This window comes from Pecten maximus, chromosome 19 (genome assembly GCF_902652985.1).
Source record: "Pecten maximus chromosome 19, xPecMax1.1, whole genome shotgun sequence".
Lineage (NCBI taxonomy): Eukaryota > Metazoa > Mollusca > Bivalvia > Pectinida > Pectinidae > Pecten > Pecten maximus.
In genome coordinates, this window is record NC_047033.1 from 14,657,585 (window position 1) to 14,685,539 (window position 27,955).

Genomic DNA, 27,955 nt, shown 5'->3' on the forward strand with positions numbered 1-27,955 from the left:
AGTTTGATAACAACATATGTTATTAATGTTCTTCATGTAATAACAACCCCTGAGTTAGTTTCAATGTTATGTTTATTTGTCCCCTACTGGTGAAACTGGGGTAACTATTGATTTCGTCTCTGTCCGTCTTACATGTACCGTATTTGACCTAATTAGGGCACCTGCCCTAATAAGGGCGCCTCTACCTTTTTTCAAGGAAATAAATCTTTGACTGAGTGTCAAAATGGTGTTCAAAAGTAATAATTCATGTGAAATATTTTGCTACTTTATGTGTTTAATTTTCTTCAGCAAATTAAGTAACTGGAACACATTTTGTCTATTCCTACAGATGACAAGTCAGTGCAAAGAGCACCCGAAACTAAACACACATACAAATAATAACTTACCATCTTTTATTTGAAGATAAAGTAAAAGACTTCATTCTTGTTGATAAATAACTTTTGTTCAGAACAGAAAGCTAGTAAAAGACATTGTAAATCAATTATTAGGTCAAAGAAACGATGTCTGATATGATCTGGGAAATCACCTGTGTCTATAAATAGAACACAAAATAGTTCCATTTGAACATAAATGGTGGAACACACGGTCTCTGGTCTAACGATCAGCTGGAATGGTTTACAAGTTTACAGGAATATTCAAGTGATGTTTAAGCCTTATATATGATAATGAATAGATATCTTCATCTGGAATATTTTTATGACTGAATATTTTACCGTTTCCACAGCCTTGGGTATTCTGCTATAAAGTATAGTCTGTTTCGTAAACTTCAGAATAATTAATCTTAATAAGGGCGTCCCCACTGTCAATTACCCGCGCCCTGCGCCCTTATTAGGTCAAATACAGTATGTACATACCGGTTTGAACATAATGCCAAATTATGTCAGCACTCTTGCGGCTTCATTCCTCGAGGGATTTTGATCAAACTTCACATAATGATAAAGATCCATAATATCTCGGACAAATTACAGTTTCAGGATTTTTAGGTCAAGGTCACTGTGACTATTTTTAGCAGAGGCAGGTAGGGGACATGAATTGTTTTGTAATTATCAGACTGTTATGCCGTGAAGTCACCCATGTAAATTTTTTTTTTCGTATGCGTCACTAATGTAATAGACCCTTGAGTATTTTTCATTGGCTGTGCCTGTCAGAAATTGATTTTGACGTCATAACATGGACAATGAAGTTATGTAATGAACTGTACATTGTACAAAAAAATAGCTCCCTCAATTTTTATCCCACACATTTTGACTTAAAAACCTGTCAAAATGTAAGATTTCTGAGTTATGTGATAAAAATATCCTAAATTTGTTTTTATTTCATAAGAGATTGTATGAAACTCATCTTTAAGTTTTAATTTTTGCTAGCCAAGGCTTGAAAAATAAAATCAACTAAGACTTGTTTCATAAAATCTCTTGTGAAATGAAAACTCATTCTTTGATATTGTTATATTATTTGTATATTTTTCAGGAGATTTACTTGTAAAATGGTCAAAATGTGTGTTTTCCTTTGTCTTAACATTTATACCGCACCTTTATTTTACAGGATGGTGCCGGAGGAGAAAGTGTTAGAGATAGAAATTGAACAGGGCATGAGGGACGAACAGGAATATCCTTTTGTAGCTGAAGGTAAGACTTCATCAAGTGTTATCATCCTTTGTAGTTGGTGTAATTTGCTTGTTCATTTTTGAAAAACCTGCACAGAAATGGAGAAAGTTCCTACCTGTTTGTATTTCACTACGTATTGTTAGATACGACTAACTGCTGGCTCCCTGGTAGGATGGGTGGGGTTATACTGATGCGTTCTAGTTTAATAGGAGACAATAGGATATTAAACCTGAAAACAAGACCAGCATGCAATAGGAGGAGACAAAGGGTTTATTTCTGTGTCTTCTAATTTGGAGGATATTAAAGACTTCTTGCCTTTTTGAACTTTAATGGTCTTTGTGTGGGGATGGTAAACCCCAAACTGGCCTACTTATAATGTTAAGTTAGATCTGAATTTGCTGGAAAAAATCTACTCTTGTTGTGGCTGTGCATTTACTTTTCCTGTTGAATTTTATGAGAATTCACCACAGAAGTTTTATATTGTATGCCGTTTTCGTATTGATAACTTTTGTCCTCAAAATAGCACAAATACAATAGTGTTTGGCAGGTTTGTCGATATGGTACTTCAGCTCAGTTTCGTTTTTTACATTTCATTTGTACAGGAGAGCCACATATTGATGGGGAGCCAGGTGACTTGAGATTCAAGATCAAACAGGCAAAGTGAGTGTTGTCATCAATGTCCTATGATTAATAAAGAAATATGGAAACATTGTTTATCCCATAACCACGCTTGTTTCACAACTGATATGGCACGTGATAAAATGCGTAGCAGTGTGTTATTGTTTTTGTTTACACACCGCAGTGTGTAACCACTTTCTAAGCCTCCGATTGGTCATTTGTGACCTCCAAGGAATCTGATTGGCTAACCTCTGGCCTTTGACCACGGACTATTTTTACTACTCTCACTTATCTTCTCTTTTTTTTTTACCGTCTGTCTTCAAAAGATCAGCATGGACACGTTTTGTGGATTTTTCAGTGCTCAACATAAGCATAACTGGGTGAGAGGGGGTGTCCTCATGGAAATGTTGATTAATCTGGGGTTTGTGTCGAACGAAATATAATTTGATGATGATAAAATAGACGACGCACGAAAGCTTGATATTGCATCGATTATAGGCCTACAAGTAGCGAACCAAAACTGACCTCTCCCCCCCCCCCCCCCCCCCCCCCCTTGATTCTAGATATGCAGTGGATCCCGATAGCAATGAATGGATAATCAAAACAATGAACAAATGTAATACAAAATGGTTAAATCGCTGTCTCTAAATCGTAGTCATTTGAATGAAACGGTCGCACCATCTAAAGTAACTGTTAGTGTTAGGCAGCTTCCCTTTTAGTTGGGTGTCATTCGGTACGGATATTGTACTAACAGAAAAAAAATCAACGAATAAACGCAAGTTTTCTTATCATTCCACTTACCTTTATTACGAATATATTCATCCCAAACACAAAAATTTAAAAATCATCTTGGAACATTTGTCTCATGTCAGTAAACTGATGAGATTTCGTGTAAACACACTGACAAACGTAAACTACATAGGCCTATATTGCTCAACACTCCAGCTCGGTTTCCGAAATATTTGTTGAAATGCACGATGTCTTGAATGAATAAATCTCAGAATGAACATTTAACATCACAATATCTAGTACTAGCATACCTACGAAATCCAGGTAAGGACCGATAATTGAATCTGACAATGATTAGTCTAATATTCAGCGGTGACGTTCGACTTCGCGATGACGGTGTCGTCTTCGAATATTTCGAGCGGAGTTATTTAAACAAGTTACCTTTTTATAAATTACACAGATACAAGGACTTTCAAACTTAAATTTCGTTTTATAAAATAATATCATTTACAAATATAGTACAGAAGATATGAGTCTTACATCTAAAATAGATGATAAGCTTTCGTTCATAACGACCTATATTTTGTCCCGTAGTGATTTGGTTCACGGAATTTAGTTGCTACGTTGGGAGAATTTGAACTTGACATGCTTACATTTGTCAGTAAAGAAGTTATGGGATAAACAAGTTCCCCTACTCGTGACGATTGTTTATTATTTTTATCCAACTCTCGTTAGTTAATTTTCTAATTCTGAAAAGACACTCACTAAAGCTCGTGTCTTTTCAAAATTAGAAAATTAACTAACTCGAGTTGGATAAAAATGATAAACAATCTCCACTCGTTGGGGAACCTCTATATCACATACGATGCATCATATCTCTAGGGTAGACAGAGAAATGTATTACATCTAGGGTAGGTAGAGAAATGTATTACATCTAGGGTAGACAGAGAAATGTATTACATTTAGGGTAGGCAGAGAAATGTATTACATCTAGGGTAGATAGAGAAATGTATTACATCTAGGGTAGATAGAGAAATGTATTACATCTAGGGTAGACAGAGAAATGTATTACATCTAGGGTAGGCAGAGAAATGTATTACATCTAGGGTAGATAGAGAAATGTATTACATCTAGGGTAGGCAGAGAAATGTATTACATCTAGGGTAGGCAGAGAAATGTATTACATCTAGGGTAGATAGAGAAATGTATTACATCTACGGTAGGTAGAGAAATGTATTACATCTAGGGTAGACAGAGAAATGTATTACATTTAGGGTAGGCAGAGAAATGTATTACATCTAGGGTAGATAGAGAAATGTATTACATCTAGGGTAGACAGAGAAATGTATTACATCTAGGGTAGGCAGAGAAATGTATTACATCTAGGGTAGATAGAGAAATGTATTACATCTAGGGTAGGCAGAGAAATGTATTACATCTAGGGTAGGCAGAGAAATGTATTACATCTAGGGTAGATAGAGAAATGTATTACATCTACGTAGGTAGAGAAATGTATTACATCTAGAGTAGGCAGAGAAATGTATTACATCTAGGGTAGGCAGATAAATATATTACAACTAGGGTAGACAAAGAAATGTATTACATCTAGGGTAGATAGAGAAATGTATTACATCTAGATTAGATAGAGGATTGTATTACATCTAGAGTAGATAGAGAATGTATTAATCTTGAGTAGATAGAGAAATGTATTACATCTAGGGTAGGCAGAGAAATGTATTACATCTAGGGTAGGTAGAGAAATGTATTACATCTAGGGTAGACAGAGAAATGTATTACATCTAGGGTAGGCAGAGAAATGTATTACATCTAGAGTAGGCAGAGAAATGTATTACATCTAGGGTAGAAAGAGAAATGTATTACATCTAGGGTAGACAAAGAAATGTTTTACATTTAGGGTAGGCATAGAAATGTATTACATCTAGGGTAGGTAGAGAAATGTATTACATCTAGGGTAGACAGAGAAATGTATTACATCTAGGGTAGACAGAGAAGTGTATTACATCTAGGGTAAGCAGAGAAATGTATTACCTCTAGGGTAAACAGAGAAATGTATTACATCTAGGGTAGACAGAGAAATGTATTACATCTAGAGTAGACAGAGAAATGTATTACATCTAGGGTAGAGAGAGAAATGTATTACATCTAGGGTAGACAGAGAAATGTATTACATCTAGGGTAGGCAGAGAAATGTATTACATCTAGGGTAGACAAGAGAAATGTATTACATCTAGGGTAGCAGAGAAAATGTATTACATCTAGGGTAAGGCAGAGAAATGTATTACATCTGGGTAGGCAGAGAATGTATTACATCTAGGGGTAGATAGAGAAATGTATTACATCTAGGCTAGGTAGAGAAATGTATTACATCTAGATTAGATAGAGGATTGTATTACATCTAGAGTAGATAGAGAAATGTATTAATCTAGGGTTAGATAAGAAATGTCTTTTATCTTACATCTAGAGTATAGAGAAATGTATTACATCTAGGGTAGACAGAGAAATGTATGACATCTAGGGTAGACAGAGAAATGTAGTACATCTAGGGTAGACAGAGAAATGTATTACATCTAGGGTAGACAGAGAAATGTATTACATCTAGGGTAGACAGAGAAATGTATTACATCTAGGGTAGGACAGAGAAATGTATTACATCTAGGGTAGACAAGAAATGTATTATGACATCTAGGGTAGACAGAGAAATGTTTTAATTTGGGTAGAGAGAAATTTATTACATGGGTAGGAAAAATTTTAATCTAGGGGCAGAGAAAAGTATTCATTTGGGTAGAAAAAAAGTATTCTTAGGTAGGAGAAATGTATTAATTAGTAAAGAAGAAATAGTAGTAATAAATTTCTGGAAGAAAATTTTATCAGGGAAAAGAGAATGTATTACATCTAGGAAAGATAAAAGTATAAAGTAATTATTAAAGGGAGGAAAATAAATTAACTAGGGTAGAAAAAATGTATACATAAAATAGAAAAAATTATACATCTAGGAGAGAAAATTCATCTATTGATAAGAAAGTATTACATGAGAGAGAAATTATTATCTAGGGTAACAGAAAATGTAAATCTAGGGTAGACAGAAAGATTACCTTTGGGGGAGAGAAATATTACCTCAGGGAAAAGGAAATGATTACACTAGGGAAGACAGAGAATGTATTAATCTAGGGTAAGAGAAATTATTAAATCTAGGGTAGACGAGAAAGTGTATTACATCTAGGGTAGACAAAGAAATGGTATTACATCTAGGGTAGACAGAGAAATGTATTACATCTAGGGTAGTGGCAGAGAAATGTATTAGCACTACTGGGAGGCAGAGAAAATGTATTACCATCTAGGGTAGGATAGAGAATGTATTACATCTAGGCCTAGGTTAAGAGAAATGTATTACAATCTAGATTAGATAGAGGATTGTAAATTACATCTAGAGTAGATAGAGAAAATGTATTAATCTAGGGTAGATAGAGAAATGTATTAATCTTTAGTAGATAGAGAAATGTATTACATCTAGGGTAGGCAGAGAAATGTATTACATCTAGGGTAGGTAGAGAAATGTATTACATCTAGGGTAGACAGAGAAATGTATTACATCTAGGGTAGGCAGAGAAATGTATTACATCTAGGGTAGACAGAGAATGTATTACATCTAGGGTAGAAAGAGAAATGTATTACATCTAGGGTAGACAAAGAAATGTTACATTTAGGGTAGGCAGAGAAATGTATTACAATCTAGGGTAGATAGAGAAATGTATTACATCTAGGGTAGACAGAGAAATGTATTACATCTAGGGTAAGGTCAGAGAAATGTATTACATCTAGGGTAGATAGAGAAATGTATTACATCTACGGTAGGTGAGAAATGTATTACATCTAGAGTAGGCAGAGAGAATGTATTACATCTAGGGTAGGCAGATAAATATATTTCAACTAGGGGTAGACAAAGAAATGTGATTACATCTAGGGTAGATAGAGAAATGTATTACATCTAGGCTAGGTAGAGAAATGTATTCCATCTAGATTAGAATAGAGGATTGTATTACATCTAGAGTAGATAGAGAAATGTATTAATCTAGGGTAGATAGAGGAAACTGTATTAAATCTTGAGTAGATAGAGAAATGTATTACATCTAGGGTAGGACAGAGAAATGCTATTACAATCTAGGGTAGGTAGAGAAATGTATTACATCTAGGGTAGACAGAGAAATGTATTACATCGTAGGGTAGGGCAGAGAGGAAATGTATTAACATCTAGAGTAGGCAGAGAAATGTATTACCTCTAGGGTAGAAAGAGAAATGTATTACATCTAGGGTAAACAAGAAAGAGAAATGTTTTTACATTTAGGGTAGCAGAGAAATGTATTACATCTAGGGTAGATAGAGAAATGTATTACATCTAGGGTAGACAGAGAAATGTATTACATCTAGGGTAGGCAGAGAAATGTATTACATCTAGGGTAGATAGAGAAATGTATTACATCTAGGGTAGGCAGAGAAATGTATTACATCTAGGGTAGGCAGAGAAATGTATTACATCTAGGGTAGATAGAGAAATGTATTACATCTACGGTAGGTAGAGAAATGTATTACATCTAGAGTAGGCAGAGAAATGTATTACATCTAGGGTAGGCAGATAAATATATTACAACTAGGGTAGACAAAGAAATGTATTACATCTAGGGTAGATAGAGAAATGTATTACATCTAGGCTAGGTAGAGAAATGTATTACATCTAGATTAGATAGAGGAATTGTATTACATCTAGAGTAGATAGAGAAATGTATTAATCTAGGGTAGACAGAGAAATGTATTACATCTAGGGGTAGACAGAGAAATGTATTACATCTAGGGTAAGCAGAGAAATGTATTACCTCTAGGGTAGACAGAGAAATGTATTACATCTAGGGTAGACAGAGAAATGTATTACATCTAGGGTAGACAGAAAAATGTATTACATCTAGGGTAGACAGAGAAATGTATTACATCTAGGGTAGACAGAGAAATGTATTACATCTAGGGTAAGCAGAGAAATGTATTACCTCTAGGGTAGACAGAGAAATGTATTACATCTAGGGTAGACAGAGAAATGTATTACATCTAGGGTAGACAGAGAAATGTATTACATCTAGGGTAGACAGAAATGTATTACATCTAGGGTAGACATAGAAATGTATTACATCTAGGGTAGACAGAGAAATGTATTACATCTAGGGTAGACAGAAAAATGTATTACATCTAGGGTAGACAGAGAAATGTATTACATCTAGGGTAGACAGAAATGTATTACATCTAGGGTAGGTAGAGAAATGTATTACATCTAGGGTAGACATAGAAATGTATTACATCTAGGGTAGACAGAGAAATGTATTACATCTAGGGTAGACAAGAAATGTATTACATCTAGGGTAGGTAGTGAAATATATTACATCTAGGGTAGACAGAGAAATGTATTACATCTAGGGTAGACAAAGAAATGTATTACATCTAGGGTAGGTAGAGAAATATATTACATCTAGGGTAGACAGGGAAATGTATTACATCTAGGGTAGACAAAGAAATGTATTACATCTAGGGTAGGTAGAGAAATATATTACATCTAGGGTAGGCAGAGAAATGTATTACATCTAGAGTAGACAGAGAAATGTATTACATCTAGGGTAGAGAGAGAAATGTATTACATCTAGGGTAGACAGAGAAATGTATTACATCTAGGGTAGGCAGATAAATGTATTACATCTAGGGTAGACAAAGAAATGTATTACATCTAGGGTAGGTAGAGAAATGTATTACATCTAGGGTAGAGAGAGAAATGTATTACATCTAGGGTAGGTAGAGAAATGTATTACATCTAGAGTAAACAGAGAAATGTATTACATCTAGGGTAGACAGAGAAATGTATTACATCTAGGGTAGGCAGAGAAATGTATTACATCTAGGGTAGGCAGAGAAATGTATTACATCTAGGGTAGACAGAGAAATGTATTACATCTAGGGTAGAGAGAGAAATGTATTCATTAGATTAAAAAAAAATTTTACTCTAGGAGAAAAGAAATGTATTACATCTAGGGTAGATAGAAATTTATAGCTAAGAGAAGAATGGGTAAAAATTATTACACTAGGGTAGGTAGAGAATTATACATCTAGGTAATAGGAAGTATTACATCTTAGGTAGCAGAGAAATGTATTACATCTAGGGTAGCAGAAAATATTTAAAATCTAGGGTAACAAAAATGTTATTTTACATCTGGTAGAAGAGAAATGTATTACATCTAGGTAGAGAAGAATTTTCATTAGTAGAGAATGTTGTTACTCATCTAGAGAGTGAAATGTATTACTCTAGGTAGAGAGAAGAAGTATTACTCTAGGTAGGCAGAGAAATTATTACATCTAGGTAGATAGAGAAATGTATTACACTCTAGGTAGGAGAGAATGTATTACATCTAGGGTAGGCAGAGAATTGTATTACATCTAGAGTAGATAGAGAAATGTATTAATCTAGGGTAGATAGAGAAATGTATTAATCTTTAGTAGATAGAGAAATGTATTACATCTAGGGTAGGCAGAGAAATGTATTACATCTAGGGTAGGTAGAGAAATGTATTACATCTAGGGTAGACAGAGAAATGTATTACATCTAGGGTAGGCAGAGAAATGTATTACATCTAGGGTAGACAGAGAATGTATTACATCTAGGGTAGAAAGAGAAATGTATTACATCTAGGGTAGACAAAGAAATGTTTTACATTTAGGGTAGGCAGAGAAATGTATTACATCTAGGGTAGATAGAGAAATGTATTACATCTAGGGTAGACAGAGAAATGTATTACATCTAGGGTAGGCAGAGAAATGTATTACATCTAGGGTAGATAGAGAAATGTATTACATCTACGGTAGGTAGAGAAATGTATTACATCTAGAGTAGGCAGAGAAATGTATTACATCTAGGGTAGGCAGATAAATATATTACAACTAGGGTAGACAAAGAAATGTATTACATCTAGGGTAGATAGAGAAATGTATTACATCTAGGCTAGGTAGAGAAATGTATTACATCTAGATTAGATAGAGGATTGTATTACATCTAGAGTAGATAGAGAAATGTATTAATCTAGGGTAGATAGAGAAATGTATTAATCTTGAGTAGATAGAGAAATGTATTACATCTACGGTAGGTAGAGAAATGTATTACATCTAGAGTAGGCAGAGAAATGTATTACATCTAGGGTAGGCAGATAAATATATTACAACTAGGGTAGACAAAGAAATGTATTACATCTAGGGTAGATAGAGAAATGTATTACATCTAGGCTAGGTAGAGAAATGTATTACATCTAGATTAGATAGAGGATTGTATTACATCTAGAGTAGATAGAGAAATGTATTAATCTAGGGTAGATAGAGAAATGTATTAATCTTGAGTAGATAGAGAAATGTATTACATCTAGGGTAGGCAGAGAAATGTATTACATCTAGGGTAGGTAGAGAAATGTATTACATCTAGGGTAGACAGAGAAATGTATTACATCTAGGGTAGGCAGAGAAATGTATTACATCTAGAGTAGGCAGAGAAATGTATTACATCTAGGGTAGAAAGAGAAATGTATTACATCTAGGGTAAACAAAGAAATGTTTTACATTTAGGGTAGGCAGAGAAATGTATTACATCTAGGGTAGATAGAGAAATGTATTACATCTAGGGTAGACAGAGAAATGTATTACATCTAGGGTAGGCAGAGAAATGTATTACATCTAGGGTAGATAGAGAAATGTATTACATCTAGGGTAGGCAGAGAAATGTATTACATCTAGGGTAGGCAGAGAAATGTATTACATCTAGGGTAGATAGAGAAATGTATTACATCTACGGTAGGTAGAGAAATGTATTACATCTAGAGTAGGCAGAGAAATGTATTACATCTAGGGTAGGCAGATAAATATATTACAACTAGGGTAGACAAAGAAATGTATTACATCTAGGGTAGATAGAGAAATGTATTACATCTAGGCTAGGTAGAGAAATGTATTACATCTAGATTAGATAGAGGATTGTATTACATCTAGAGTAGATAGAGAAATGTATTAATCTAGGGTAGACAGAGAAATGTATTACATCTAGGGTAGACAGAGAAATGTATTACATCTAGGGTAAGCAGAGAAATGTATTACATCTAGGGTAGACAGAGAAATGTATTACATCTAGGGTAGACAGAGAAATGTATTACATCTAGGGTAGGCAGAGAAATGTATTACATCTAGGGTAGACAGAGAAATGTATTACATCTAGGGTAGACAGAGAAATGTATTACATCTAGGGTAGACAGAGAAATGTATTACATCTAGGGTAGATAGAGAAATGTATTACATCTAGGGTAGACAGAGAAATGTATTACATCTGAGGGTAGACCAGAGAAATGTATTACATCTAGGGTAGACAGATAATGTATTACATCTAGGGTAGACATAGAAATGTATTACATCTAGGGTAGACAGAGAACTGTATTACATCTAGGGCTAGGTAGAAAATGTATTACATCTAGGGTAGACTAGAGAATGTATTACATCTAGGTAGACAGAGAAATGTATTACATCTAGGGTAGACAGAGAAATGTATTACATCTAGGGTAGACAGAAATGTATTACATCTAGGGTAGACAGAGAAATGTATTACATCTAGGGTAGACAAAGAAATGTATTACATCTAGGGTAGGTAGAGAAATATATTACATCTAGGGTAGACAGAGAAATGTATTACATCTAGGGTAGACAAAGAAATGTATTACATCTAGGGTAGGTAGAGAAATATATTACATCTAGGGTAGGCAGAGAAATGTATTACATCTAGAGTAGACAGAGAAATGTATTACATCTAGGGTAGAGAGAGAAATGTATTACATCTAGGGTAGACAGAGAAATGTATTACATCTAGGGTAGGCAGATAAATGTATTACATCTAGGGTAGACAAAGAAATGTATTACATCTAGGGTAGGTAGAGAAATGTATTACATCTAGGGTAGAGAGAGAAATGTATTACATCTAGGGTAGAGAGAGAAATGTATTACATCTAGGGTAGAAAGAGAAATGTATTACATCTAGGGTAAACAAAGAAATGTTTTACATTTAGGGTAGGCAGAGAAATGTATTACATCTAGGGTAGATAGAGAAATGTATTACATCTAGGGTAGACAGAGAAATGTATTACATCTAGGGTAGGCAGAGAAATGTATTACATCTAGGGTAGATAGAGAAATGTATTACATCTAGGGTAGGCAGAGAAATGTATTACATCTAGGGTAGGCAGAGAAATGTATTACATCTAGGGTAGATAGAGAAATGTATTACATCTACGGTAGGTAGAGAAATGTATTACATCTAGAGTAGGCAGAGAAATGTATTACATCTAGGGTAGGCAGATAAATATATTACAACTAGGGTAGACAAAGAATGTATTACATCTAGGGTAGATAGAGAAATGTATTACATCTAGGCTAGGTAGAGAAATGTATTACATCTAGATTAGATAGAGGATTGTATTACATCTAGAGTAGATAGAGAAATGTATTAATCTAGGGTAGACAGAGAAATGTATTACATCTAGGGTAGACAGAGAAATGTATTACATCTAGGGTAAGCAGAGAAATGTATTACCTCTAGGGTAGACAGAGAAATGTATTACATCTAGGGTAGACAGAGAAATGTATTACATCTAGGGTAGACAGAAAAATGTATTACATCTAGGGTAGACAGAGAAATGTATTACATCTAGGGTAGACAGAGAAATGTATTACATCTAGGGTAAGCAGAGAAATGTATTACCTCTAGGGTAGACAGAGAAATGTATTACATCTAGGGTAGACAGAGAAATGTATTACATCTAGGGTAGACAGAGAAATGTATTACATCTAGGGTAGACAGAAATGTATTACATCTAGGGTAGACATAGAATGTATTACATCTAGGGTAGACAGAGAAATGTATTACATCTAGGGTAGACAGAAAAATGTATTACATCTAGGGTAGACAGAGAAATGTATTACATCTAGGGTAGACAGAAATGTATTACATCTAGGGTAGGTAGAGAAATGTATTACATCTAGGGTAGACATAGAAATGTATTACATCTAGGGTAGACAGAGAAATGTATTACATCTAGGGTAGACAAAGAAATGTATTACATCTAGGGTAGGTAGTGAAATATATTACATCTAGGGTAGACAGAGAAATGTATTACATCTAGGGTAGACAAAGAAATGTATTACATCTAGGGTAGGTAGAGAAATATATTACATCTAGGGTAGACAGGGAAATGTATTACATCTAGGGTAGACAAAGAAATGTATTACATCTAGGGTAGGTAGAGAAATATATTACATCTAGGGTAGGCAGAGAAATGTATTACATCTAGAGTAGACAGAGAAATGTATTACATCTAGGGTAGAGAGAGAAATGTATTACATCTAGGGTAGACAGAGAAATGTATTACATCTAGGGTAGGCAGATAAATGTATTACATCTAGGGTAGACAAAGAAATGTATTACATCTAGGGTAGGTAGAGAAATGTATTACATCTAGGGTAGAGAGAGAAATGTATTACATCTAGGGTAGAGAGAGAAATGTATTACATCTAGGGTAGGCAGAGAAATGTATTACATCTAGGGTAGATAGAGAAATGTATTACATCTAGGCTAGGTAGAGAAATGTATTACATCTAGATTAGATAGAGGATTGTATTACATCTAGAGTAGATAGAGAAATGTATTAATCTAGGGTAGATAGAGAAATGTATTAATCTTTAGTAGATAGAGAAATGTATTACATCTAGGGTAGGCAGAGAAATGTATTACATCTAGGGTAGGTAGAGAAATGTATTACATCTAGGGTAGACAGAGAAATGTATTACATCTAGGGTAGACAGAGAAATGTATTACATCTAGGGTAGACAGAGAAATGTATTACATCTAGGGTAGACAGAGAAATGTATTACATCTAGGGTAGACAGAGAAATGTATACATCTAGGGTAGACAGAGAAATGTATTACATCTAGGGTAGACAGAGAAATGTATTACATCTAGGGTAGACAGAAATGTATTACATCTAGGGTAGACAGAGAAATGTATTACATCTAGGGTAGACAAAGAAATGTATTACATCTAGGGTAGACAGAGAAATGTATTACATCTAGGGTAGATAGAGAAATGTATTACATCTAGGGTAGGACAGAGAAATGTATTACATCTAGGGTAGACAGAGAATGTATTACATCTAGGGTAGATCAGAGAAATGTATTACATCTAGGGTAGACAGAGAAATGTATTACATCTAGGGTAGACAGAAATGTATTACATCTAGGGTAGGTAGAGAAATGTATTACATCTAGGTAGACAAAAGATGTATTCAATTTGGGAAGAGAAAAATACAACTAGGGTAGACAAAGAAATGTATTACATCTAGGGTAGATAGAGAAATGTATTACATCTAGGCTAGGTAGAGAAATGTATTACATCTAGGTAGTAGAATGTTATTAAAGTAGAGAGAAAGATAATGTAGTAAGAGGTAATAGAGAACTTAATTGAGAAAAGAAATGTTTAATCTAGGGTAGGAGGAAATGTATCTTATGGGGAGAGAAAATTATTACATCTAGGAACAAGAAATGTATTACATTGGGGAAGAAAAGATTACACAGGGTAGGAGAGAAATGTTTACATCTAGGGTAGAAGAGAAATTTTACATCTAGGGTAGACAGAGAATGTTTATTGGGTAGAAGAGAAAGAATACATAGTACAGGGAGAATGAAAATTATAATCTAGGGTAGACAGAGAAATGTATTACATCGGTAGGAGAGAAATGTATTACATCTAGGGAAGAGAATGGGTTAATCTAGGGTAGACTAGAGGAAATGTATTTACATCTAGGGTAGGACAGAGAAATGTATTACATCTAGGGTAGGCTAGAGAAATGTATTACATCTAGGGTAGAATAGAGAAAGTATTACATCTAGGGTAGACAGAGAAATGTATTACATCTAGGGTAGGATAGAGAATGTATTACATCTAGAGTAGACAGAGAAATGTATTACATCTAGGGTAGACAGAGAAATGTATTACATCTAGGTTAGACAGAGAAATGTATTACATCTAGGGTAGAGAGAAATGTATTACATCTAGGGTAGCCAGAGAAATGTATTACCATCTAGGGTAGACAGAGAAATGTATTACATCTAGGGTAGACAGAAATGTATACATCTAGGGTAGACAGAGAAATGTATTACATCTAGGGTAGACAGAGAAATGTATTACATCTAGGGTAGACAGAGAATGTATTACATCTAGGGTAGACAGAGAAATGTATTACATCTAGGGTAGACAGAGAAATGTATTACATCTAGGGTAGACAGAGAAATGTATTACATCTAGGGTAGACAGAGAAATGTATTACATCTAGGGTAGACAGAAATGTATTACATCTAGGGTAGACATAGAAATGTATTACATCTAGGGTAGACAGAGAAATGTATTACATCTAGGGTAGACAGAAAAATGTATTACATCTAGGGTAGACAGAGAAATGTATTACATCTAGGGTAGACAGAAATGTATTACATCTAGGGTAGGTAGAGAAATGTATTACATCTAGGGTAGACAGAGAAATGTATTACATCTAGGGTAGACAGAGAAATGTATTACATCTAGGGTAGACAAGAAATGTATTACATCTAGGGTAGGTAGTGAAATATATTACATCTAGGGTAGACAGAGAAATGTATTACATCTAGGGTAGACAAGAAATGTATTACATCTAGGGTAGGTAGAGAAATATATTACATCTAGGGTAGACAGGGAAATGTATTACATCTAGGGTAGACAAAGAAATGTATTACATCTAGGGTAGGTAGAGAAATATATTACATCTAGGGTAGGCAGAGAAATGTATTACATCTAGAGTAGACAGAGAAATGTATTACATCTAGGGTAGACAGAGAAATGTATTACATCTAGGGTAGACAGAGAAATGTATTACATCTAGGGTAGACAGAGAAATGTATTACATCTAGGGTAGACATAGAAATGTATTACATCTAGGGTAGACAGAAAAATGTATTACATCTAGGGTAGACAGAGAAATGTATTACATCTAGGGTAGACAGAGAAATGTATTACATCTAGGGTAGACAGAGAAATGTATTACATCTAGGGTAGACAGAGAAATGTATTACATCTAGGGTAGACAGAGAAATGTATTACATCTAGGGTAGACAGAGAATGTATACATCTAGGGTAGACTAGAGAAATGTATTACATCTAGGTAGATAGAGAGAATGTATTACATCTAGGGTAGATAGAGAAATGTATTACATCTAGGGTAGCAGAGAAATGTATTACATCTAGGGTAGATAGAGAAATGTCTTACATCTAGGGTAGACAGAAGAAATGTATACAATCTAGGGTAGATAGAGAAATGTATTACAGCTAGGGTAGACAGAGAAATGTATTACATCTAGGGTAGGCAGGAAATGTATTACATCTAGGGTAGATAGAGAAATGTTTACATCTAGGGGTAGACAGAGAAATGTATTACATCTAGGGTAGGCAGAGAAATGTATTTACATCTAGGGTAGACAGAGAAATGTATTACATCTAGGGTAGACAAGAGAAGTATTACACTGGGTAGAAAGAAATGATTTACATCTAGGGTAGAGCAGAGAATGGTATTACATCTAGAGTAGACAGAGAAATGTATTACAATCTAGGGTAGACAGAGAACTGTATTACATCTAGGGTAGAACAGAGAAAATGTATTACATCTAGGGTAGACAAGAGAAATGTATTACACTAGGGTAGACAAGAATGTATTACATCTAGGGTAGACAGAGAAATGTATTACATCTAGGGTAGACAGAGAAATGTACATCTAGGGTAGACAGAAATGTATTACATCTAGGGTAGACAGAGAAATGTATTACATCTAGGGTAGATAGAAATGTATTACATCTAGGGTAGGCAGAGAAATGTATTACATCTAGGGTAACAGAGAAATGTATTACATCTAGGGTAGACAGGAAAGTATTACATCTAGGGTAGACAGAGAAATGTATTACATCTAGGGTAGACAGAGAAATGTATTACATCTAGGTAGACAGAGAAATGTATTACATCTAGGGTAGACAGAGAAATGTATTACAGCTAGGTAGTAGAGAAATGTATTTACATCTAGGGTAGACAGAGAATGTATTACATCTAGGGTAGGACTAGAGAAATGTATTACATCTAGGGTAGGTACAGAGAAAATGTATTACATCTAGGGTAGGCAGAGAATGTATTACATCTAGGGTAGACAGAGAAATGTATTACATCTAGGGTAGATAGAGAAATGTATTACATCTAGGGGGGTCGAACAGAGAAATGTATTACATCTAGGTAAGATGAGATGTATTAATCTAGGTAGATAAAAAATGTATTAATAGGGTAGTAGAGGAAATGTATATCTAGTGTAGAGAAGTATTAATCTAGGGTCAGAGAAATGTATTACATCTGGGAGGCAGAGAAATGTATTACATCTAGGGATAGAGAGAAAGATTATCTAGGGTAGGCAGAGAAATGTATTACACTGGAAAAAATTATTACATCTAGGTAGAGAGAAGTAAATCTAGGATAGGTAAAAGAAATGTTTAACATTGAAAAGGGTTATTAAAAAGGCATCTAAGTAGTACCAAATGTATTACATTAGGTAACAAATGTATTAATCTAGGGCAGAAGAAAATTTATTAATAGGGTAAAGAGAATTTTACATCTAGGGTAGACAGAGAAGTATTCACTTTGGGAGACAAAGAAATTATTAATCTAGGCACAAGAAATGTATTACGGGTAGGTAGAGAAATATTATCACGGGAACAGGGAAAATTTACTCTGGGTAGACAAGGAATGATTACCTAGGGTAGACATAGAATATTACATCTAGGTAGACAGAAAATTTATAAGGTAGACATGAAGATTATCTAGGTAGACAGAGAATGTATTACTCTAGGTAGACAGAAATTTACATCTAGGAACAGAATGTATACATTCTGGAAGAAATTATTTCTACTAGGTAGAGAATGTTTCTCATAAAACATAAAATTAATCTAGGGTACACAAATGTATTATCTAGGGTAAACAAAGCGTATTATATATGGGTTCATATATTAAATAGTAGAATTTAAAGTTAAATTAGGTGACACAGAATGTATTTACATCTAGTAGTAGAAAAAATATTACATCTAGGTAACAAAATTATTCATCTATGGTAGCAAAAAATGTATTAATTCTAGGTGAAAAAAAATACATTCTAGGTAGGCAGGAAATTAATTAATTAAGTAAAATTGTTTACATTAGGTCAGGAGAGAATTATTACTCTAGGTCAGACAAGAATGTTTACATCTAGGTAGACAGAGGTAAATACACTAGGCAGGTAGAAAAGAAGTATTCACTATGGAAATAAAAAAGTATTACATTGGTAGAGACAAATGTATTACTCTAGAGGAGAGAGTAATTATACTTAAAAAAGAAAATAAATTTCATTGGGAGAGAAAAGGTTTTTACCTCTAGGGTGCAGAGAATAATTAACTTAGGGTAGATATAGAATTATTCATCTAGGCTAGGTAGAAAATGTATTACATCTAATATAGAGGATTGATTACATTTGAGTAGATTGAAAATTAATAGGTTAAAGAGAAATGTATTAATCTTTTTAGATAAAATGTATTACCTCAGGGTAGGCAGAGAATGTATTACATCTAGGGTAGGTAGAGAATGTATTATAGGGTAGAAAGAAATGTATTAAAATCTAGGTAGGCAGGAAATGTATACTTAGGGTGAGAGAAATGTATACATCTGGTAAGAGAAATTTTACTCTAGGTAGACAAGAAATGTTTTACATTTAGGGCTAAAAATTATTCTCTGAGAGTCAGAGAATGTTCATCTAGGGTCGACAAAAAATAACAGGGTAGAGAGAGAATGTTAACATCTAGGGTAAGCAAATGTATTACTCTGGTTACACAGAAATGTATTAAATCTGGTAAAGAGAAATGATTATTAGGTAATAGAAATGTTTACATCGGTAGAATAAATGTATTACATGTATACAAAAATTTTACATCTAGGGTAGGTAAGAGATGTAACTTAGGGGAGACAAGAAATTATTACAATCTAGGGTACAGAAAGAAATGTATTTCTCTAGGGTAAGCAAGAAATATTCCCTAGGTAGACAGAGAAATGTATTACATTAGGGTAGAAGGAATGTATTACATCAGGGTAGACGAAATGTATTACATCTAGGGGAGACAAGAAATTTACATCTAGGGGGACCAAATTATTAACTAGGGGAGACAGAAAAAGTATTACACTGGGTAACAGGAAATGTATTACATTAGGGTGACAAAGATTACTCTGGGAGGTAAGAAAGTAACCTGGGTAGACATAAAATGTTTCATTTGGGGAGACAAGAAAAAGTTTCATTGGGGGACAAGAAAGGTTTAAAATTAGGGGAGTAGTGAAATATTTCATTAGGGTGACAAAAAATTAACATCTAGGGTAGCAAAGAAATTTTTTACTTGGGTGGGGAAGAAAATATTCATCTAGGGGAACAAATGTTTACATCTAGGTAGACAAAGAAATTATTACATCTAGGGGGGTTTGAGAAAAATATTAAATCTAGGGGAGGCAAGAAATGTATTACATCTAAAAGACAGGAAATTATTTCATCTAGGGGAGAGAGAGAAATTAAATTTCAAACTAGGGAGCAGGAAATGTATTTCATTAGGGGAGGGAGGAAAGTATTTCATCTAGGGTAAAAAAAGAATGTATTTCCTAGGGTAGGTGAGAAAAGTTTTTACATCTGGGAGAGAAGAAATGTATTCATCTGGGTAGGTAGAGAAATTATTACATCTAGAGTAAACAGAGAAATGTATTACATCTAGGGTAGACAGAGCAATGTATTACATCTAGGGTAGGCAGAGAAATGTATTACATCTAGGGTAGGCAGAGAAATGTATTACATCTAGGGTAGATAGAGAAATGTATTACATCTAGGCTAGGTAGAGAAATGTATTACATCTAGATTAGATAGAGGATTGTATTACATCTAGAGTAGATAGAGAAATGTATTAATCTAGGGTAGATAGAGAAATGTATTAATCTTTAGTAGATAGAGAAATGTATTACATCTAGGGTAGACAGAGAAATGTATTACATCTAGGGTAGACAGAAAAATGTATTACATCTAGGGTAGACAGAGAAATGTATTACATCTAGGGTAGACAGAAATGTATTACATCTAGGGTAGGTAGAGAAATGTATTACATCTAGGGTAGACATAGAAATGTATTACATCTAGGGTAGACAGAGAAATGTATTACATCTAGGGTAGACAAAGAAATGTATTACATCTAGGGTAGGTAGAGAAATATATTACATCTAGGGTTGACAGAAATGTATTACATCTAGGGTAGACAAAGAAATGTATTACATCTAGGGTAGGTAGAGAAATATATTACATCTAGGGTAGACAGAGAAATGTATTACATCTAGGGTAGACAAAGAAATGTATTACATCTAGGGTAGGTAGAGAAATATATTACATCTAGGGTAGGCAGAGAAATGTATTACATCTAGAGTAGACAGAGAAATGTATTACATCTAGGGTAGAGAGAGAAATGTATTACATCTAGGGTAGGCAGAGAAATGTATTACATCTAGGGTAGACAAAGAAATGTATTACATCTAGGGTAGGTAGAGAAATGTATTACATCTAGGGTAGAGAGAGAAATGTATTACATCTAGGGTAGGTAGAGAAATGTATTACATCTAGAGTAAACAGAGAAATGTATTACATCTAGGGTAGACAGAGAAATGTATTACATCTAGGGTAGGCAGAGAAATGTATTACATCTAGGGTAGGCAGAGAAATGTATTACATCTAGGGTAGATAGAGAAATGTATTACATCTAGGCTAGGTAGAGAAATGTATTACATCTAGATTAGATAGAGGATTGTATTACATCTAGAGTAGATAGAGAAATGTATTAATCTAGGGTAGATAGAGAAATGTATTAATCTTTAGTAGATAGAGAAATGTATTACATCTAGGGTAGGCAGAGAAATGTATTACATCTAGGGTAGGTAGAGAAATGTATTACATCTAGGGTAGACAGAGAAATGTATTACATCTAGGGTAGGCAGAGAAATGTATTACATCTAGGGTAGAAAGAGAAATGTATTACATCTAGGGTAGACAAAGAAATGTTTTACATTTAGGGTAGGCAGAGAAATGTATTACATCTAGAGTAGACAGAGAAATGTATTACATCTAGGGTAGACAGAAATGTATTACATCTAGGGTAGAGAGAGAAATGTATTACATCTAGGGTAGGTAGAGAAATGTATTACATCTAGAGTAGACAGAGAAATGTATTACATCTAGGGTAGACAGAGAAATGTATTACATCTAGGGTAGGCAGAGAAATGTATTACATCTAGGGTAGGCAGAGAAATGTATTACATCTAGGGTAGGCAGAGAAATGTATTACATCTAGGGTAGACAGAGAAATGTATTACATCTAGGGTAGACAGAGAAATGTATTACATCTAGGGTAGGCAGAGAAATGTATTACATCTAGGGTAGACATAGAAATGTATTACATCTAGGGTAGGCAGAGAAATGTATTACATCTAGGGTAGACAGAGAAATGTATTACATCTAGGGTAGACATAGAAATGTATTACATCTAGGGTAGGCAGAGAAATGTATTACATCTAGGGTAGACATAGAAATGTATTACATCTAGGGTAGGCAGAGAAATGTATTACATCTAGGGTAGATAGAGAAATGTATTACATCTAGGGTAGATAGAGAAATGTATTACATCTAGGGTAGACAGAGAAATGTATTACATCTAGGGTAGATAGAGAAATGTATTACATCTAGGGTAGATAGAGAAATGTATTACATCTAGGGTAGACAGAGAAATGTATTACATCTAGGGTAGACAGAGAAATGTATTACATCTAGGGTAGGTAGAGAAATGTATTACATCTAGGGTAGGCAGAGAAATGTATTACATCTAGGGTAGGCAGAGAAATGTATTACATCTAGGGTAGACAGAGAAATGTATTACATCTACGGTAGACAGAGAAATGTATTACATCTAGGGTAGGCAGAGAAATGTATTACATCTAGGGTAGGCAGAGAAATGTATTACATCTAGGGTAGGTAGAGAAATGTATTACATCTAGGGTAGATAGTGAAATGTATTACATCTAGGGCAGGCAGAGAAATGTATTACATCTAGAGTAGGCAGAGAAATGTATTACATCTAGGGTAGAAAGAGAAATGTATTACATCTAGGGCAGGCAGAGAAATGTATTACATCTAGGGTAGGCAGAGAAATGTATTACATCTAGAGTAGGCAGAGAAATGTATTACATCTAGGGCAGGCAGAGAAATGTATTACATCTAGAGTAGGCAGAGAAATGTATTACATCTAGGGTAGAAAGAGAAATGTATTACATTAAGGGCAGGCAGAGAAATGTATTAGTAATATATATATTAGGGATAAGCAGACAAAACGAAGCACATACTTATTTTTCCACCTAAATAAAGTTAATTTGAATTTTCAGACATCGACGATTCGAAAGGAAGGGTGATGACCTTTATACAAATGTCACTGTCAGTCTTGCTGATGCTCTAACAGGCTTTGCGATGGATATCCCTCACTTAGACGGCCATTTGGTAAGTTAGAGTGTAGAACCACACTTGATAAAATATTTCTCTTTGTGTAACACAAGGTTTCCATGATCATTGAATGTTGACAAAACTTATGTCTGGAATTAATGTTTTTTGCCATAAACAATATAAAGTTATTTCTCGGGTATAAATTCAATAGTCTCGTTATCCGATGATAGAGATTGGGTTCATATTTCAAATAGAATCATAATATTTCTTTTTGACCGATCTAAAAAAGGGAAGTGTATTGTTATTGTTAAAATCTACCAGAAAAATGACCATAAAGCATATTCATACTAAATATACTCAAATTAATCTTATATACTGAGTGCATATATAAATCAACATTATCTAATTTTGAAAAAAAAACCATATATTTATTGAGAAGCAAGCTATTAAAGAGAGTGAAAGTTTAAAGTGATATGAAATTAGTTTGTTTTGAGAGATCCATTCATGGAGATATTGATATTAATTCACAATCATATTTGTTATTTTTTAAGGTCCACATTGTCCGCGACAAAATCACATGGCCTGGTGCCAGGATGAGGAAATCTGGAGAAGGGAATGCCAAACTATGAGAACAATAATGTAAAAGGAGCGTTATTCGTCACATTCGATATAGACTTCCCAAAGGGCACTCTCACGAAAGAGGACCAGGATCGTAAGTATACATCTCACGGAAATCAAGATTTGTCATTTACTGTAAGGATATAAGGTGCCTTTATTTGCCTGAAGGCAGGTGTCAAATCAAATATATACTAGTATATCTATATATATTAGATTTCTTCAGCCTTTCATAATAAAGTAACTTGGCCAAAGTATGTTTCAATATATCATAATAATATTGGTGATAATTCTATATTAATTAAGAGTTAATTGAAACATGTGTCATTTTTGTTGCTTTTAAAGACATACCAAATTATTAATCCCTCGCTGGGAATCAGGGAGGGGGGGGGGGGGGGGGGTTATAGTTTTGTCACTAAAATTCATACCTTGGGGATATGGAATAACTTTAGGAGGTGGTGGGTCATGTATCAGAAGTTGGTCACTGACCCACATTTTGACCTTTCACCTACATTAAAGAAAAGGTTTGTCAGGGCTTATTCTCTACACTGCTAGTCCCTGGAATTTCATACTTTGGCCATGGGTATGGTTTCACCTTATATACTACAAACTTATACATTCTTGGCATATAATTTCACATGTTAGCAGACTTTAATTTGCTAAATTGTCTTGTTTACACATATGAACAAGTGTATGATTGTTATATTTTAATGACTGTAAATGCCAGTTTGTTTTAGAAGATTTATTGATGTCTTTTTATGTCATATTGAATGAATTCATGCCTGTAGTATGTTACCCTAATACCCTCTTTTTTATATTTCAGAAATAAGAGAGATTTTGAAACAGGAAACAAAGAAAGTTATTTATAATGGACTTCAAGCAAACTTATTTGCATAATGATATGAGTTTTAGGGTTGTAATTTAAATATCTCACAAAAAAGTCAAATAGAAAACTTTCATCATGTTTTAATTCATTTAGGAATTGCCATTTACATTTGGATTTAAGTGATGTATGGGAGGAAAAACTGTTGTGGTGATAATTTTTTTTGAAGGATACAAATTATCTACCTTACTGTTAATATTATCTCCTGGCATTGGAAATATTGTAAAATCTGGTATAGATAATCGTTGATTATTGGAATTATATAAATTTACTTTTAAGTATCGAAGAATGCCGTAGAAACTTACATCAAAATCAATTTTCTCCGTTTTATTTGTAAGGGGAGATAACTTCTAACAATAATGTTGTATGTGTCCTTAAGTTGTAGTTATTGTCTGCACCTTTTTTAACATTATTGTTTATGTGGTTTCTTTTTGTTTCCAATTACATTGAATCTGTGTAACGTCATAAAATAAATAAGATATAAACGGGTATTCACAAATTTTATTTTCACTGAAGACATTCTCTTGTGACCAATATAACTTTAAATAAAGTAAAATATAAAAGTAAAGAAAGCTCATTATAACACAGTTTAACAAAATCCAAATGCAATGAGATCAATAGTTTAATTAATTTCTGTAGATTTTATTGTGTTGGTCACAGACTTAGATAACATACATATATGACTTTGGTTTGGTTTAGTAATATCTAACATCTTATTTACACAAAAAGACATTTAAGGAACATGATATCAATGCTAATGTAACACAGCTATAATATATACCAACATTCACTGCTACAAAAAGTGCCAAAAAGTGCTTTTTGTTTATTGTTAACTTAGATATACATGTATTACAGATAACATTATTGTGTTGGTAGATAATGTCACCTTGTCAAAAACCACGTTACACTTCATTTATTGATTTGTTTTGGTTAACATGGAACGAGTTTAATTAACGTATAGATGTTTATGTAGACACTGGGATTTTATTCATTCTGAAGATATAATCATTACGTACACTGTAATTTTGTCATGATATACAAAAAGTGTACATATGTATAGTGTAAAGGAGTGTATTAATTTTTTTTTGAAATTTTCATTTTAATTTATATGAGAACCTACACAATGTGATAAGCATCAAGTTCTCTGAAGATCTAATTTATACTCATGCTTGATAATTATCAGCATTTTTCATACAGGTTCATGTAAGGAAGTCTAGAAATTCATGAAATGTTGATTGTGAGTGGTAGTGAAAAAGCTGGAATGTCATGTATCTTGATGTCATTTATGTGGTATGTAAATGAGCGATAGAATGTAGGGAGGTGAGGATGTTAAAAAAAGTCTGAAACTGTAGAAAATACTGAGCATTGGCTTATTCTTCAAAGCAGATTTACTGTGGTAGTTTTTGTGACTTATAGACTCCATCCCTTGAGGACAGATAAGAATTTCAACATGAATAGAAATAATCTTCATTTGAAAAACATGAGGCTTGCCAAGTGTTTCACAGCTTACCAATCTTACTGAAAGGTTGAGATCCCCTTGTCACAGCAGGTGGCCAAGTGGTTAAGGTGTCCCGACACTTTATCAAGAGCCCTCCACCTCTGGGTTGTGAGTTCGAAACCCATGTGGGGCAGTTGCCAGGTACTGACCAGAGGCCAGTTGTTTTTCTTTGGGTACTCTGGCTTTCCTCCGCCTCCAAAACCTGGCACGTCCTTAAATGACTCTGGCTGTTAATCGGACCAAAATAAATGAACTAAATAAAATTGTCACAATACCAGGGGGGCGAATAATTAGCTTTCCTTTTCCCTGTTACCCATATTATGTATGTGAAATTGATGTTGCATCAATGGAAGACATATATGACATGATTGAATTATTGATTGTTATCATTGTATTGGCACCATGACATCATACATTTGTTGTGAATTGGAAATCCCATTCTCATCCCTTTGATGAGATTAGCAGAATCCTTCACCAGTCTGTTCTTTGGGCAGGATTATCTCATAAAGCTTGTTGAGTGCCGGCCAGCCAAACTCTTCCACAAGGGTTGAGGTATCCTTGTCATGGTACAGGCTCATGTTTCATTATTTTTCTCACATGTCTAAAGAAAAAAGAGAGAAAAAAATAACACATTGTAAGGTGTTGTGAATCTTATTCATCGTGTCAATGTCTCCAGAAAGGCGAGTTGAAATTGGTGACATTATCAAATTACATAATGGTTACACTACATATAATGCTGGGGTTACCAGTAACATCATCGTGAGTGTCGGCTGTCTTTCCCCTACCCCTTGTGAGATTGATTTATATTCCTAACAGCCAAGGAACCATCCTGTGAAGTATGTGATAAGAGGGAATTTCACACCTATAAAGTGTGAAAATGCTTGTCAGGGGTAACATAAAATTTAAACCATGAACATTCAATAAACAGTGGAGCTTTCTAATCTAACACCGTCTCGGCCCCTAACGATATAGTAACAGTGAGTTTGGATAGAGACATGTAAGTCAATATCGTGTAACTTCTTAGCTTAAACATTATACAGTACAGAGTAGAGTATAAGTCTGGATACAAATCAAGATATATTGGTATAATTTGGTTTCTAGGGAGGAAAGAAGATCACAACAATTTAATTTGTGCGACTTTTTGTTCATTTTGTTGATACAATGTATATTGAGATGATAACTGGATTATCATCGCTGGTATATGTACATGTTTGTGTTATAACTTATACAATCGTTATAACTAATGTCCTACTTTATTATATAAAACGTGTATGCTTTGGAGTTCAAACTTGTCAGCAGAGAAATGCTTTGATAATCAGTACTGCCATGTTCATATCTTTATTGATTTTTTTTAATTCTAAAAAAAGTGGGGTTTTTTTAATTAAGATTCATCTTGTCCTGGGGTTCAAAATGGTCAAATTTTACATGTACAAAAATAACAATCACTTCATATATTTCAAAAGGTTAAAATTTAGAAACTAATAAAAGAAGATTTTCTCAGGGTCGTTTCTCATATAAACACAATATGCTTGTCTCTGGAATGTGGAATTAATAAAAGTTGATCTCAAAGAAGAAGACTGCTGTCAATGGGTTGAAACCAAAAGTGTAGTTGAAAGTGTATCGAGTTTTATATCCAAGTTATCTTGATACACATATTAATAAAACATAATTTTAACTGATTATGTTATCGCCCTGAGTGTTTAAGAGGATGTCATTATATTGAAATGCATTTTATACTATCATGTCTTCAATGGGATTTCATTAAAACCATTAAATATTTTTTCCTAAAAGAATTGTTTTTGTATTATTTGAATATACTGTGACTTTGCAAAAAAATCGTAACCCACAGCTGGTAGGTCATAACGATTGTACATGCTGCCCTCATTGCATGATCGTAAGAAGCGACTTCTCTTTCCTTTTTTGTTCTAGGAAGTTTGTTCTCCTTAATGTCTCCTTTGACAATGCCTCACTTTTAGCCTTTATAATAGTTACGTGTTCGCCCTTAAGGAAGGCTTTGAGGGGCCGCGGTGGCCGAGTGGTTAAGGTGTCCCGACACTTTATCACAAGCCCTCCACCTCTGGGTTGTGAGTTCGAAACCTATGTGGGGCAGTTGCCAGATACAGTACTGACCGCAGGCCAGTGGTTTTTCTCGGGGGGTACTCCGACTTTCCCCCACCTCCAAACCTGGCACGTCCTTAAATGACCCTGGCTGTTAATAGGATGTTAAACAAAAACAAAAAAAAGAAAGGCTTTGAGTTCTGTCTCCAGGCCAAGACCTTGCTACTC

General features: G+C 34.2%; 1 protein-coding gene across 1 annotated transcript in view; it reads left to right on the forward strand.

Moving 5' to 3' along the window:
- The window catches only part of LOC117317316 (dnaJ homolog subfamily B member 11-like), a 32,275-nt gene extending 4,816 nt beyond the window's left edge, over window positions 1-27,459 (forward strand). Inside the window, 6 exon segments of the mRNA XM_033872109.1 lie at window positions 1,543-1,625; window positions 2,207-2,264; window positions 22,619-22,730; window positions 23,225-23,284; window positions 23,286-23,385; window positions 24,112-27,459. Coding sequence (XP_033728000.1) covers window positions 1,543-1,625; window positions 2,207-2,264; window positions 22,619-22,730; window positions 23,225-23,284; window positions 23,286-23,385; window positions 24,112-24,185 — 487 coding nt within the window. The 3' untranslated portion in view covers window positions 24,186-27,459.
- Window positions 27,460-27,955: the final 496 nt, after the last annotated feature.